This window comes from Anneissia japonica, unplaced genomic scaffold (genome assembly GCF_011630105.1).
Source record: "Anneissia japonica isolate Jap-2015-1 unplaced genomic scaffold, ASM1163010v1 scaffold287819_len434453_cov191, whole genome shotgun sequence".
NCBI classification, from domain to species: domain Eukaryota; kingdom Metazoa; phylum Echinodermata; class Crinoidea; order Comatulida; family Comatulidae; genus Anneissia; species Anneissia japonica.
This window is the reverse complement of record NW_022713610.1, coordinates 81,838-98,862: the sequence shown is the minus strand read 5'-3', so window position 1 is coordinate 98,862 and position 17,025 is coordinate 81,838. Positions and strand designations below refer to the sequence as shown.

General features: G+C 34.8%; 1 protein-coding gene across 3 annotated transcripts; it reads right to left on the bottom strand.

Annotated features, from left to right (window-relative positions):
* Positions 1-1,061: 1,061 nt before the first annotated feature.
* Positions 1,062-11,142, bottom strand: LOC117108504. Of its 3 annotated transcripts, XM_033250526.1 has the most exons (4): positions 11,061-11,142; positions 4,948-5,268; positions 2,384-3,933; positions 1,062-2,225 (listed from the first exon to the last, which is right to left on the bottom strand). In XM_033250526.1, exons 2-4 carry the CDS (start codon positions 5,228-5,230, stop codon positions 2,184-2,186), a joined length of 1,875 nt encoding a protein of 624 aa, XP_033106417.1. In that variant the 5' UTR covers positions 5,231-5,268; positions 11,061-11,142; the 3' UTR covers positions 1,062-2,183. The 3 variants fall into 3 exon arrangements, with proteins under 3 accessions (XP_033106417.1, XP_033106415.1, XP_033106416.1); XM_033250524.1 differs by having other exon boundaries at positions 2,384-5,268; XM_033250525.1 differs by lacking the exon at positions 11,061-11,142 and having other exon boundaries at positions 2,384-4,458; positions 4,934-5,038.
* Between the last annotated feature and the right edge of the window lie 5,883 nt (positions 11,143-17,025).

Here is a 17,025-nt window from a genome sequence, read left to right as displayed (position 1 = left end):
CATGCAAAAACAGTTAGCTTTAATAATATCGTTTTTGACTGATTAATAATGTATTCACATGTCATCTTATCTTACAAACATTCAGAAGCTTTCGGATTACAAAGAGAAAAGGATATCACGTTTTATTTAAGAACAATGATTTCCCGCGGACGCACATACACAATACACCTTGTCACCTAGTATTAAAATATTGTTTTATCATGTTGCGTTTGAATACCAGAGGATTAGGATCCTATATGGAAATACACTAAATAATAAATCCCCGTGGTAAATAGTCAAAATTGACAAGATTGTATTTATATGAAGTACAGTAAATACATGCGCTACACTGAGTCATGTTTTTCTATATAGTATTGGTCCCCATTATTTATGCGTTATCCTGGTTTCGTATGTTTTAATGTTCAATAGGCCTATTTTTTTAATGTAATTCTTATCTCTTTAGTAAGCCTGTATATTGGAAACCGAATGAAATCAAATCAAATACAAATTAGGCTCAGATTTCAGATTTTATATTACTCAATGACGTACCGGTACCATGTTTTGACTCAAATGATTTTTCAAGAGATTATTCTGCTTGTTTCTGTGATATTTCTATAATATTGACAAACAATAAATATGCTAAACATTCTTTTATTAAATACAAACTGAACATGATAATATTTTACAATGTATTAATGGTGAAAAGCTTTTTTTGGCGACAGTACTTACGTTCAGACTGACGTTATCTTTGAACACCGTATTATGATAGCATATCAGTATCAATGTTATCTTATTGTACTGGCATGGCAGGGGTGGCGCCAGCAGGGGGAGGGGCGGGCCCCATCGGGGAGAGCTGCCTTCCCCACCCCACCCCCCCCCCTTCGTCGGGAAGAAAAAGCACAATTCGTCGGGGAGAACAAAATTTATATGTATTTTCTACATATTAGTAGATTCTAAAATCGATTAAGTAAGCCTTTGAAACCCCTAAATTGTCAACACTTTTTGGGGCTTTTCCCCCTGGACCACTTTCGAAACCTTTTAATCGAACCTCGACCACGCCCACTTTGCTTTCGTCGGGGAAATCTGACCCCTCGTCGAGGGCTTCGGTCCCCTCCCGTCGGGGACCTCGGCCCTCTCCCGTCGGGCAAATCCTGGCGCCACCCCTGTGGAATGGTTAAAATTAAAAATATTAAACAGAATTTCTGATGCCACAGTTAAAATATGTCGAATAGAAGCAATTCCAACACCTACAGCATTCAAAGGACCTTCATGAAAAGAAGCTCATTCAAGGGTCCTAAAAAGAACCCGGGGCTTCTCGGTATATTTATATATTTATTTATTTATTTTAAACATACTTAGGCAGGATAACATATGCAGACGAGATATTAACGCTGTTTTACAATATGGTCATACTTTACAATAAAAAACAAACATGTCAAATACAAATAGTAAAAAGTTTGGTAAAAAACTATGCCCAGCCGGACACCAACCGGTATTTCTGTGTCTAGGCTCCGGGACCGGGAATTATAAGGTTATGCTTATCGACATCACTTAAATAATTATAGTAAAAAACTATCCCCGCCGGGCATCATCACGGTATTTCTGAGTCAAGGTTGCGGGACTGGAATTTTTTTAACCGTGTATATGATCGATGTTAAATTGATATTCAGAGAAAGTGCTTCTTACAATAAGTTTTGAATAATTCAAGAGGCTGACATTCTTGAATTCCTATTGGGATTTTGTTCAAACTTTTGCTCAAGCGATTTTGAAGAGCCATTCATTACCACCTACAGAGCAGTTTAAAATGGACCTTTCCGCTAAGCCCCGCCCCTTGGATATTGTTGCTAAGGTCCCACAAGGCGACAGTGTTAAAACATACGCAAACACGTGCGTTTGTGGGACAACACGTGTGTTTGTGAGACGCGCGCGTATTCCTAGCGCTGTTCTGATTAGTCAGTTGTTAAGTTTGATTGACACTCCGGAAAGGTCTATTGGGGGGTGGGACGGGTAATGTTAAATGAATGGGCGTATCTAGTGGAATATCCATGTCGGTCAACAACCATTTCAACATTATTACATAAGCGGAAATTCCAATTTATACATGTTATACATTAAACATGCTATTCTTTACGTTTAGATTTGGCATTTAACAGTACTAGGCCTACACTGATTTTGTGGCGTTCCACAGTTGGGCGGTAAAACGCTCAGACCTGGTCATTCATCGTCCTGTAACACATGAAACTAAACTGTAAAAAAAATAAAATAAAATATTAGGTTGTTGATAAGTATTACCAACACATACTGAAATACATTACAATGCTATGCTTGGTAATAATTGATTATTGTTTCTTATAGCACAATTTAAAATTATTGAGAACGTCAACTATTGTAGATAATATCATACCTTCGGGTTAAGTGTAACTTGGTGGTACTGGTCTGGTCTGTAGCCATCTAATATAGAGACATTGTTATCAGGTACTATGAGGTTTACCAAACACTTTGTATTATCTAATAAACTACATGTCTCACACACAGGACCACAAATGTATTGCTCCTTAAAATCTGTGTTGAAATTCCGATTGATTATCTCTTTAATAAAAGTAAGCATTTCTTGTAGAACACGCATAACTAGAGTTGGGTCTTCATTATGTACAGAAACCTTGATAAAGTTTCTGTCATGTAAATTCACGCCTCCAGAGAATACATGTGTATTGATGAGGAAAAGACATGAATTAGTTATTCTAAATCGTGCTGCGTTGTAGTAAATCTTATCCCACGTAAACATTTCACAGCATTTAGCAATAAGGCGCAAAAATATAAATTCTGGAAGATATCCTCCTAAGTCAAAATAAAAAACATCTTGCATATTATCATTTATGTTCCAGATGGTTGAGATCAAATTTATCTTCGGCAGTCCACACGAGAGAAAAAATGTGCCAACTTGGTCGACTTCATCATTAACACTGAGCGGAAAAAGTAGGTGTGTTCCCACTAAGAAACGAATTATGTAAGGATAGTGTTTCCAAATTCCCTTCACTCTGCAGATGTGCTCCAGTAACCTACTGTTAACAATTCCAGTGTCTTCCAATATCTGCCAGAAGTCAGTTACTGTACGATCTCTTTTCTGAACATCAGGTACGTTCACTAATATTGTGAGAATGTCCACCAGCACTTGAGGGTCGCATATGACGTAATTTCGAAGCAATTCATCGCGTCCATTGTAAATTACGTCACCAGACCTATCAAAGTAATTCAAAAATTGAATCAATTCATTCTGTGATATGACATCACATGTCGATTTGACTTCCTCTGAAATATCTTGTAAACTCGTAATTATGCGTTTTTGTAAGCGAAATTTGTTCAATGACTTATTGAACAGTAAGTATTTAATTAAAAACCTTTTATGAAAAAATTTCAATTTTTGTAACTCATTATAGATAACTTCACGTAAGATGTCCAGTTCTTTGTCTACTTGTAAAGTATTTTCAATAAAAAAGAAAAGACTTCCAGATGGGTGAAACGCAAGAAATTTTGAAAATAGTTTGTACAGGTGATTATGTGCAAGTCTTACGAATCTTAAAAGAGCAGTTTTGTCGTGAACACTTTCCCGTCTTGTTCCTACAAGTAGAACCACAACATTTTCAGCTTCTGCATGCATTGCAACTGATTGCAGCCAGAATTTCAGCCGTTTAAGTTGTTTTTCGGAATTAAGAGCAGCTTCAATGGCGTTAAAAAGAATTAGATATACCCCCTGCTTTGGCATGAAGAGATGATGGGTGTTATAGTATATTTCTTGCCCAGCAAAGTCCCATATACTAAATTTGGCGTCCAAATAAGATTCATCACGCATGCTTGCTTCTAAAGAATTCCTGACATGCTTTATCGGTATGGTTGTTGTATTTTTCACTTGTTTGTATGCAACAAATTCATAGACGACGTATGCAGTAACAGGGGCTACAAAGAGAAATAAATTGAAGAAATATCGTGGAATGGCGAATTGGACTTGGCTTCCCGTTGAGATTTCTAAATCTGGAAGTTCCCACCCACAAAAATGGCCTATACATATTCCTGCAATAAAACCAATACAATTCTTCATAATATATATAGGAGGAATATACCCATAAACAAGAAACTCTTTACCCAATGTGACTCCAACCGTAGTAAAAAACGGAATTACCGAAAAGCACAAAGATGAAAGTATTCCTAGACAATACCGCCGTCCGATACAGGCCACGGCTGCAATGAACACATTGGTGCTAATTAACGCAAGAATGTAATTGTTTCGTCTCATTGAAATTATCTTAGCCTGAACATACCTACGAATTATCATAATAGTGCCTACAACGATGCAAATTTTTAGGGTAAAACATTCTTTGCTGTAGGTGAGTAATAAACTTTCTGTAGCATTTTCGATGGTAAATATTTTCTGTTTGGGATGCACCATGATACACAAAGCAACGCACACTCCAGTTCTACAACCTGTACCAAGAAGTATACCATTTAAAAATGCAACTACACTATACATGAAAATTATTGCTGCGGTAGACATGTCATTCCAAAAATCCAACTTAAAATCATTAAATTCCGTACTGCATTCATTTATACTCATTGCACTATCTATGAGCACCGCCCCTACCATGTACGAAGATCCAATCCGGTAAGCCCAATGGACATTGATTATAAGCATTAAGCAAGAAATATAAATCCATACAATCACTCCAAATCCGAATGTAAACCCACCAAATAGAGTATAAAGTATAAAGATGGGAATAATGAGAAAGAATTCGTGGAACATATTTTGAAATAGATGTCCTACGGACACCTTGTTTATTCTAGGTGTGTTTCCTGTTCTCTTGGTTTCAGTTTCTTTTTGTTTTTTCAAATGAGACACTGCCCACCAGGCTGCTGATTGTTCATGCTCATTGTCATTCAGTGGGGTATGTGATAGGCCTACCTCATGCCACTTACTGTTAACATCACTAATGTTCGCTTTCGCATACTTTGTTTCGATCCCTATTGTACTTGGCTCATCTTGTCGAAAACTCTTTCCCTGTAAACGCCTGCAAGTTGACGTCTTTCCCGCAGCGTGGTCTCCTAGAATAAGGACCTTGGTTCGGTTAAAAGGAAGTGTTCCTCTTTCTTGGGCTTCTTTGTAAGCTTCATGCATCACTGTGTCGCCTGCAATAGCACGCTTGTTTAAACACGGTCCATACGCCGAGTGGAAAAAATCTCTTAAAAAACGTACATACATTCTGCCATAGAGTCCTTATTTATCGATGGTAAATATCTCTGTTAAAATAATAAAAAACATTAATCGAGAAATACATACAGAAAATCAAATAAATGTATTTGAATCGGTTGCACATAGGCACAGGTACAGGAACACATGCAGAGATTCTTATTTTGCTCTCTGAATTAACGTAATTTACGACCATCTATGTACAAATCAACAGTACGTTTGATGTTAATAGATTTTGAAGATGTATATAACAATTATTACCAAAGGAATCAAAATTTACATGAAACAAATTAAATACAGGTTTATTTTCTGAATTTAAATTCTGTATAATAGTACACTGGTATGATGATGGCGATAATAGACGTTTAATTACTACCATGTTATATAAATGGTATCTATATTTCGAAAATACCAAACATATAAAATCATTCAATGACAGCCAAAAGCCAAGCGATTTGGTGACATATTTTCTTTTCATGCAATTTTATTGCATTTTACTTCAAAGTATTTTGGTTAGTGAATTAAATAGGAATTGAAGTGAGAGGGGGTAATTTGTAGGGGCCTTACAATACCTTCCCTTCCCAACCTGATATAAGGTAGGATTTAGGTTTTTTGTGATGTACATTGATAGCACATTGTTTGGAAAAAGTTGGTGAATGTGCTCCATGAAGTTTCTGTATACAGTGATAAACAATTTTATTTGCCAATGCATTAAGATAGAAACGTGACTAAGGGGTGGGGTACTTTGTATGAAATTACATCACCTTTCCAACCAAATATCATGTAAGATTTAGGTTTTTTTATGATGTACACTCACAGTACTTTGTTCTGACAAAATTTAGTTCATATGCTTGATGGGGTGAAATTGTGACATTGACATTTTTGGGGGAATTTCCAGGGGTCTGGGGATTCACATCCAACCCATGAGGTTCATCTTACATACTTAAATGACTTTTTGACGACCTCACCAACACTAGTGGGGTGAAACCTAGGCAAAAATAGGTGAAGTCTTATGTTACTAGCTTTTAGACTAATAAAGTCACTGATCAACAACAAAAAAAAAAAACAATTTGGCGAGTTTTAAGGGCCGGGATTATACATTTAATATCTGCGGAAAAACAAAATTTTTAATTCTACCAACTTGCAAACTTAAAGGTTAACAACTACTTTACGTGGCTCCAAAGAATTCAATTACTTGCTAACTAATAAACAGAAACAGAGACCTCTCGTCTCTCTTCCTGGACAGATCTCAATGATGAAGACTCCATTGCTGAGAACCTATTAACATTAAGCTTGCTGAAAAACCCCTGAGCCGCAGCTCCCTCTTAATGGGGAGAAGCTTGGATTGGATTTATTCGGTGTAAACACCAAGGATATCCCCGCGAAAGTCTAGAAGAAGACTTAATTCCAGTGGGGTCCTTCTGGTGGTGATTTAGCAGTACACCGGGCCACAATGCACACGGGACCAACGTCTTATCCGAAAGACGGTGCGCTATTGTAACTTGTATTTCAGCCCTCTAGCTGAAACACAAGGAGAGTTAGCGATAAGAATTGAACCGGGGACCTAGAGATCCCCACGGTTCAGCCTGCTTACCTACCATCTAAAGAGCTCCCTCAGGTATGGGAGATGTATAATAACTAAATAAACTTTATAGTAGCAAACCTCCAGGTCAGGATGAGCTGCCTACCAAAATAAGGTCGAGTTCGTATGCGAATTTGCACTACCTTATAACCAACATTTTCAATTCTTCCTTACGCGAATTTATAAATTGAGACCAATCTCACTAACAGCCCTTTTTGCTAAAGTTTGCAAGATTTAATTACTGAATGGGATATTAACGATATCTCTCATATGATTAACCGCAATCAGTATGGTAGGTTGTAAAAGCTCCTTCACTAATCATTGTCTTATTGAACTCCTAGATATTCTGTACCAAGACTTTAGACAACCATAATGTATTGGTAAGCTTACTGTAACAGATTGCATTAACCATACATTGATTAAATTACCTATCACTGATTTACTCAGGCACATTCGTCAGTATTACAACATAGTGCTCCAGTCTGGCACGGTGGTATACTGTAAATAAATTCCAGTCATAACAAGTTAGAGTGGGTACAAACGCGTGCTCTACGATTTATCATAGGGTATGACTACACAACCCATGTTAAAGTGTTGTCAATTAATAAAATAGTGTCCCTTGAGAAGAGATTGTAAAAAACAATTGCTATCAACTGCTCCAAATTGGTTAGATATGGCCGCTGCTTTAAGCTCAAGGATTTTTGTGGGCTTATCAACATTTTGTTTAAGATTATGAGTCCTATGAATTGATTCAACATCTGTCCTGTTGTTAAAGATTTCCTGTCTGCAAATTTTATTTTTTTAATACATTACTCTTATTTTATAAACCAGGTCACTAGTTCTCGTTATAAATATGTTTTTTTACTATTGATGAAAATAAAGAAAGAAAAGTGTATAATACCTGAAGAATGTCTCGATTTGAAGATATTAACTGTTCTAGACGGATCCGTTTATACCTTTAAACGAAAGCACTTTCGGAATAAATAATTTCAACTTTGTAATGTTGAAAGTATTGATTATGCTCTTATATAATTGTAAATGCATTTCTCTGGTATGTGATATTCTGTGGTATACTACTAAAAACTACTTCAATAACGAGCCGTTTTGTGATACAACTCCAAGTTGCAATGAAGACTATATAGATAGGCCCTAAGCTCATATATTGTTCTTTCGTGGTCATGTGTGTTGTGGCCTACTATGGGACTTTTCAGTCCGTTGACAATCAGTAAGTTGAATATAGGCCTATGTATTTCATTTTATATCCCTTTTGTGTACGTAGGCCTACTTGTGAAGCATGAGATTTCCTCACTGGATTTCCTTGCCTCCACATATCGTGATTTCTCATTCAAACAGAGATGCTTAAAAAAATCAACACATACACGAGTGATGCATGATGAGATTTATAGCGGCCCTCTGAAATTTAAAAAAATCGACTTGTTTTTTGCATACATGGTGTCTTTAATGTCGCCAACACTACGACTCCTGCATAATTAGCCTTAATACAATGAAGAAAGAACTGATACTTTGCTAATATATACTATGAACACCAGTAATTACCATATGTATAGGATTAACTGGGTGTGTGATAGCTCCTGTCCATGTGTTAACCACCACCCCTATTCTGAAATGAATCATTTCTTTGTTAATACAGTAGTATTTCTTCCCACTGATATTTTTTCCTACTGACATTATTTCTGATTACTCTCCTGCATCTGGATACTTTATTTTCAAGAGATGTCTGGATATGTTCAATCAGGGTTCCTGAATCCGCCACAGTCTACTAACCAAGTATGCGTGTCATCGACTGTATAATATTGTATAATCAGCTATATAAAATTCAATTGACTAATTCAAATTTAAATACACTTTAGGTTTGGCTATAATTGAAATTAGGCAAAAAAAAAAAGAACACTTTATATGCAGATAATTCTAAACACTATACAGGTACAAGTCTTAATAGTACATAAAAGGAATTGATTATGGTATTAGAAATCGAGCACTAGGCCTAATGGGTTTACACCCTTCCAAAAATTGTAACGCGAAGTTTACATTACATTCAAAATAAATTGAACATCTAATAACCGTTCGCCCCTATAAAATTAATGGAGTGGTAACTGAGATACGACTCAAAAGGTTAAGCATTTTTTACCCGGTTTTGGTTCGAAAATGCGCACCACACAGAAACACCAAATGTGAATAAATTCATGACAGTCATTTGTAATTGTTGTTGTTCTTTCCACTCGGTTTGAAAAGTAGGGTTTTAACTATAGAAGTTTGGTTTGGGGGCAATGGTGGCGCCGTTCCAATATCGAAAGTTTTGTTAGGTTAGGTTAGGTTGTATTCAGATTCAGATTCAGATATTTATTACTTCAAAATGTCAATGCATCATGATAATTGGTTTCCACGGTTCAAAAATACAAATAAGACTTGGAAATAAATACTTGGATATGATGACAGTGTGTTAAATATTGATTCATTGAATTGGGCTAAAAAGAAAGATTGCACATATATGAGTTATGATAATTATACTTGGGCCTATAAAAGCTTAAAAGATATGAATTCAAAAACTTACTTTTATACGTCAAGCCCCAAACATGGCAAAATCACCTTCTAAAGAGTTCGTTAAACAACCTAATTGCATAAACAATTATTATGAACATTCATTTATTAACCTACTTGTATCAGAACTATTTCCAACATCAAAACGATTAAAAAAAGAATTTAGTTCATTCGCAAAGTTTTCCTATTTGTAACTGCATTGTTCCAGTTTTCTTATCGCTACCGATTACTTTCTTTACTCCTTTCCATGCCTGCTTAGGATTACCATTTTCAAAATCATTTTTGATTTTTTCAACAAAATTTCTTTTACCATAACGGATGTGTCGATTGATTTCCTTCTGTAAGCATTTTTTCTTGTGCATATCTGTCTTGGGCTGCTTTTTGCTTTTTACTTACCATGGAGGGTTTACTATCTGGATACAACTTGATTGCCTTTTCTTTTATGATGTTGGATTCACAGAAACGTATATACTCGCTGATGGACTCAGCCGCTGTGTAAATACAGTCGGACTCAAGAAACTTGTCCCAATTAGTGGCTTCGAGACATCCTTATAATTCTTCTATTATCATGTGACCAGACTTTCACTTTGCTAATGATTGGTTTCGATTGTTTCAGCTTCTGTTTGTATTCGGGAATGAGGTGAATCATTTTATGGTCTGATTTAAATTTACCAAGACCCGCTCTAGGTACGGTACTGCTTTGTAAGCGTTTTTAATGTTACCATAACATTTATCTAGGATGTGGTCACCTCTTGTTGCGAAATCAGCATATTGATAATAATGTGGTAATTTTTTTTTTGTGTTGTGAATTTGTGTTTTTATATTATTTTACTGGTTGAACAATTTTAAATTATTGAATCCCAACACGATGGCGTGTATTTCAATACTTGGAGTATGTATTATACTTTCTTATCTGGATACAACTTGATTGCATTTTCTTTTATGATGTTGGATTCACAGAAACGTATATACTCGCTGATGGACTCAGCGGCTGTGTAAATACAGTCGGACTCAAGAAACTTGTCCCAATTAGTGGCTTCGAGACATCCTTATAATTCTTCTATTATCATGTGACCAGACTTTCACTTTGCTAATGATTGGTTTCGATTGTTTCAGCTTCTGTTTGTATTCGGGAATGAGGTGAATCATTTTATGGTCTGATTTAAATTTACCAAGACCCGCTCTAGGTACGGTACTGCTTTGTAAGCGTTTTTAATGTTACCATAACATTTATCTAGGATGTGGTCACCTCTTGTTGCGAAATCAGCATATTGATAATAATGTGGTAATTTTTTTTGTGTTGTGAATTTGTGTTTTTATATTATTTTATTGGTTGAACAATTTTACTAGTGTATTTATTGGAAGCTTCATTTTACAAGCTCTTTCGAGTTTCATGAATGTTCTTTTCATCTTTTATCCTATTTTTAACATTTAATTGTATTTGTAAATTGACATTAATTAGATGATAAATAAAACTGAATTGAATCGAATGTGTTTTGGATTACCACCGACTACATCGCAACCGATCGCAACGGAGCGTAGTCTGAATAGAGTATAGGCCAGAAAAGAGTAGGCCTACACGCATGTGAAGCAGGCATGCAATCAAGCGGGTCGTTATTTTACAAATTCTTTTAGTCCTATACCAATATATTAGTGTAATATCTAATGAACTGATCATAAACTTATATAAATATAACTTACTGGGTAATCCGTTAGTTGTCGGTGATTCTCTAATACGCTATAACGCTTAATACAGGGTTGATCGTTTACAGCTTGATACCATCTTGATAGATTGAAATAAAAAATAAGCTTGGTGCTTGTTTGTAGCTTCCGGTAATTCTTAATGCAATAGCAATAAATTCATTCAAAGGTATTTTTTTCATTCAGATATTACGGATCTTTCATACTTTTTTAAAATTATTTCTAAGCCAACTTTAATAGGGACGCACGGGTTTAACTATTGTTCGAGTTTTTGAATAATACGTCAGGTGATCATACTGAATAAATTTGTTGTGTATATCTCTATTCAGAATACAAAAAAAATAAAAGCACAATGAAGTACCGAGAAGGCAAACCTATTTCCATTGTGGTTCCCAAAAATACGTTTCAGATTACTTCACTGTAAGTAGGTCGATGATTGCTCTATTTATGTCAATACAGAGTACAGTATTACACTTTGTCAAAAACTCATGAAATGCCCAATAGGTCCTAAACGAAGTAAAATGGGCTCAACACAATTCTATATTATTTCGAATATTTTATAGACATTTCTGCTGTAAAACGAACACTTTAAATACTCCGACTAAAACTTTGAACTTTTGTGAGATGGTCAGAAAGGAGGTGAAATGCAGTGTTGGTTTAGATTACAATACTATAAACACATTTTTGAAGGGTCGAATGTGCGAGACAGGCAGGGCATGGAGTAGAGAATTGTCCAGTCTTGAACAAGAAAAAAATAGCTGTCTGAGAAAGGAAGAACGAATAGAATTGATTCTACGGAACATATTTTGCGCATACGCTATTTTCAAGTCTGTGTCAGCCTCAATGGTCAGCTGCTTTGTGTTCGCGCGAGGGATCTAGTGATTTATAAAAAAAATAAATAAAATTAGATTTTGGACGAACTGAAGGATACAATTGATTAAAAAACGGTTTTAAAAAATAATTTTAGATATTATAGTCAAGATTAGTTGGGCATATAGGCCTAATTTAACAAAGGGTCCAGTGAGCATAATGGTCTTTGACATGAACACTTTACATTAGTTGCAGAATCATGAAAGTTTTATTATAATGAAGTAACATTAGAGCATTAATTCAGTCTGTTATCGGTATATCATCACCCAGTCTGTTTTATTTTATCATGAACTTTAAAATATTTTTATTTCAAAGTAAACATAAAAGAATGTGATTTAGTTAGTTTATGCAACTTGTTTATTTTGATTATATATATTTTTTTTATGTTCGACATGAATTAAAAAAAATAACTTGTTTTTAGGCGAGACATGTGTTCGATTAAAAAAATAATAAATTAGAATTTGGGCGAAGTGAGCAGATACAATTAATTGAAAAGCGGCTCTTTTAATAATTTTAGATATTATAGTCAAGCTTAGGCCTAATTCAACAAAGGGTCCAGTGAGCACAATGTTTTTTTTTTTATATGAGTACTTCACATAAGTTGCAAAATTATGCAAGTATAATTGTAATCAAGTAACCTTAGAGCCTTCATTCAGTCTGTTACCGGTATATCTACATCCAGTATGTTTTATTTTATAAAGCTATAGATATATAGATAATATCTTTTGAAATATTTGTTAAGTTATTTCAAAGTAAACATAAAAAAGGTGATTTAGTTATACAACTTGAGTATTTTGTTTTGTATGTATTTTCTTATGTTAGACATGAATTTAAAACGGGAGCATCAATGATGCAATAGCCCACTACACAATGGCAACAAATTTGGGAACAAACATTCAAATAACGCTCAGTTCACATTTGGAACAATCTTCCCCCAGATACAAGCAATTAATTAAAATCTTTAACTTTGCATTCCTTAAAAAAAATGGTATTTAAAACTGTTTCTTTATGCTTCTTGTGTAGAGAGTATACCAATTTTCACTGTTTTTTTAAATATAATTTCTTTAAATATTATTCCATATTCTAAGCATGTTTTTAACTGTTAACTGGACCATTTATGCCATTTGCTTATATCCAGAGTAAAAAAGTTAGATAGGGCCTATGATTCGATATTCGTGGGATGAAATGATTATATTTCGATAGAATGCATTATTAAGAATACTTTTTAAAGAGATAATTCTTGTATTCGAATAGGAACCTTCGTGTTCAAAGGAAAATCTGTTGAGTACTTTTCGTGTTTGGTGGGTTAAAAAAACTCGTAAATTTTCGTTGAGTTTGTACTTAACGTTCAAAATACTTCGTTGAGTCCCGATCGAATACGCTAAGTGATTGATGAATCAAATAATATTTTCATTACTAGGCTACCGCACTTGACATCTCAATATTTATTTGCTAATCATCATCATTGTATATCCCCCGCTCATCAATATAAATCTCCCCCCTCATTCTAACATAGCCATCAGCCCACCACCTCTCACATGCAATGCCATCAATGCTGTATACATAATCTTATGTTCCAAGTGTTATCGTGGTTGCTATGTCGGGGAGAAAGGGAGTAAATACAGACTTAGATTAACAATCATAAGGTATAGATTCGGGACAAAGAATTAGGGTTCCCTGTTGCACAGCATTTTAATCTTCCTACCACTCTGTTAATATAAAATTTGTATTAATTGCTTCAAAGTTCCGTTTAAGGTAGGTTTTAGTAACATAGGCCCTATTAATAATAATAATAATAATAATAATAATAATAATAATAATAATAATAATAATAATAACTATTATAATATTAATATTGATCATTATAATAACTATAATATTGGCAGATTCCTTGTCTTCATTTTTGCCTTGCGTGCTTCTTTTTGTTTGACATGTTCGTCGTATGTTTCAATTTTTTTTTTTTTTTTTTACAAATTTTTGTATGGGCCTTCAGCTGAAACAGTAGCATAGTAGGTGCTACCCAAGGAACTCGATGGTTCTGCACAAAATCGTTAGCTAACGCGAGTACGCTACAGAGCTTTGGATTAGTAATCTGATATAGTAATACGGAATTTCAGTTTCTCCACATAATATGAAACACTAAAAATTGACAAATTCGTAAACTACTGTACCGTATATCAGGTGTCAGTTTCCACTACCTAGCCTAGCTATCCTCTGCCACTGAAATATAGGCGACCAGATAGTACGAACCAACCGACAGTGCAGTGCAAAAACGAAGTATTTGTTATGAGCTCACAAAGCAAATCAAACCGTCTATAATAGCCTTTTTTTAGGTGGTGACCCACTTTCATACGCCCTCTTTTTGGCGACCCAAGACATTATAATTGTCATACCACAATGCTATTCTCATGTTATGTGTTGATTAAGCTGCACTTCCACCGACTCCGACTTCCGGACCGAAAATCCTACCAAACCGATGAGAAGTCGGATTAGTGGGTCAAACTCGTTAGTCATAAGGTTTGCTATATTCATAAGGTTCATTATTCATAAGGTTCGTTATTCATAACATTAGCTTACCCTATACCGTAGGGTCAATATTCATAATGAAGAAAAGGGATCGCTATTCATAAAAAATAAGGACCGCTATTCATAAGGTTCGCTAGTCATAATCAAGAAAAGGGTCACTAGTTATAATTTAATAAAAGGACCACAAGGGATAAGATTTGCTAGTCATAATCAAGAAAAGGGTCCGTTACTCATAATATAAATAAAGGGCATTTTTTTATAAGGTTTGCTAGTCATAATATAAGAAGAGGTTCGCTATTTACAATAATAAAAAAAAAGGAGGTTCGCTATTCATACACTGTTATTTTGAAGGAGTTATTTTAACTCCAAAGGAGTTATTCTGTACCTAAAAAAAGGTACAGAATAACTCCTTTCGAGTTAAAATAACTCCTTCAAAATAACAGTGTAATAAAAAAAAAGAAGGGATTCACTATTTATAATTTTTAAAAAAGGGTGTCGTTATTCATAATTTTAAAAAAAGTAAAAAAAGATTCACTAGTTTGTAAATCAATAAAAAAAAAAAGGTTTTAGTCATAATAAAACAGCAAATTATAGTTTGAAAACACAAATTGCTTACTAGTCATTAAAAAAGAGTGTAACGCTATTTTATAATCCCGCATTTTGTCAATTTCAATTCCAAATAACCCCTCTCCTGTGTACTCCGCCTGGCACAATTTTGTCCATGAAACCACCACCTTTATTATTGTCATTACCTGAGTTCTTTTGTTTTTATCTGTATTCTTTTATATTAAATGTGTCATTAAACAAAATATTCAATTATAAGTATAGGCTATTATTTCGTGAAATGAAAACTGCAGCACTTGCAAGGTCAGGGTCAAATGTCATAGCTATACAGTCGTCATATCTCCGAAACAACTGATGGTACAGAGTTAATTGTGGTACCTATTTGTTCAGAACATTCATGTGTCTATTTGCTCTAATAGAACATTTTGCTATAAAATCACTGAAAATGCTGTTTCTAACCTTCGACACGTTTCAAGGTCATAGCAATAGGGTCGTTATATCTCCGTAACCACTGGTGGTAAAGAGTTAATTGTGGTGTCAATATGTTCGAAACATAATTGTTTCTATTTGGTCAAATAGAAAAGTTTGCTAGAAAATGACCGGAAATTCTGTTTTTGACCTTTGACATGTTTCAAATGTCATAGTTATTGAGTCCTTATTACCTCCACAACCACTGGAGGTAGAGAGTAATTCTGGTGTCAATTAGTTCGGAATACTCATGTTTCTATTTGCTCTAATAGCACATTTTACTAAAATACGACCGGAAAAGCCGTTTCGACTTGTTTGAATGTCATATCCACAGAATCCTCATACCTCCACAACCACTGGTGGTAGAGAGTTATTTTTGGTACCAATTTGTTTGGAACATTCGTGTTTGTATTTAGAATAATACAAAAGTTTACTAAAAAATGACCGGAAATGCTGTTCTGACCTTTGATATGTTTCAATGCTTTGCATATCCCTACACATACTGGCTGTAGAGACTTGATAGTGATCTCAAATTATTCATTTATACAATATTTCTGTTTATTGGATTGAACCATTTTTAAAAACATATATGCCGATACTGATCATTGACCCACGTCACAAGGTTTAATTTCGTTTAATTTTGTCAGTAGATAATTTTATTTACAAGAAATATAATAAATTAAATCAAGTCGGTCTAATTGAATATATGATACAAAAGCGACCTGAAGTGCACCTTTGACTAAGAGTTCAGTTGATTTTTATCTCTGTAACTACTATATATATATATAAATTAAAACGGACAGTAGAGAAAATCCGATCAGAATGACAAAATAAACTAAGCATCCACTGGAAGGAAGGAATTCCAATATCTGCAGACGTCTGCAGATATTGGGATTCCTTCCAGTGGATGCTTAGTTTATTTTGTCATTCTGATCGGATTTTCTCTACTGTTCCGTTTTAATGTTAAATAGTTTTGCATTATGTGGTCGTTTGCAGTTTTGTGGGTTTTTCCCATTTGCCTTTAAAAATGTATATATTATTAAATAATCTCTATTGAGATCCAGCGGGCCGCCACTGATGCACGGTAGAGATTGCATCTTTAGATTTTCACGGACTAGTGCTGTCTCGTAAGAGTTTCGTAGGACGCGTTAAGAATGACAAAATATTCTCTGTATCTACTGGAACCGAGCCACATAGCTTGTATTCCACTATTTGCATTCACACCTGGGCTGTGTATATATATATTGCCTTGGTTTGGCTCTGTAATCATTAGTGGTCGTGTGGGACTAGTTTGGGCCGTACCTAAGCTGGTCGATCGTTTCGTTTGGGTCTATATCCTAGCTACACTGATTAGGCCTGGAAGGCCGAAACGGATCCGTCTGCAGATGTTGGGATTCCTTCCAGTGGATGCTTAGTATATTTTGTGATTCTGATTGGATTTTCTCTAATGTTCCGTTTTAATTTTAAATAGTTTTGCATTATGTGGCCGTTTGCTGTTTTATGGGTTCTTCTCATTTGCCTTTTAAAATAATATATA

Bases quoted from the DNA above. Each gene is read 5' to 3' on its own strand.
- LOC117108504 (XM_033250524.1), bottom strand. From the start codon at position 5,230: ATGTATGTACGTTTTTTAAGAGATTTTTTCCACTCGGCGTATGGACCG. The intron at 2,226-2,383 runs GTATGATATTAT...TTTTTTTTACAG, and splicing joins AAGTTACACTTAACCCGAAG to TTTAGTTTCATGTGTTACAG.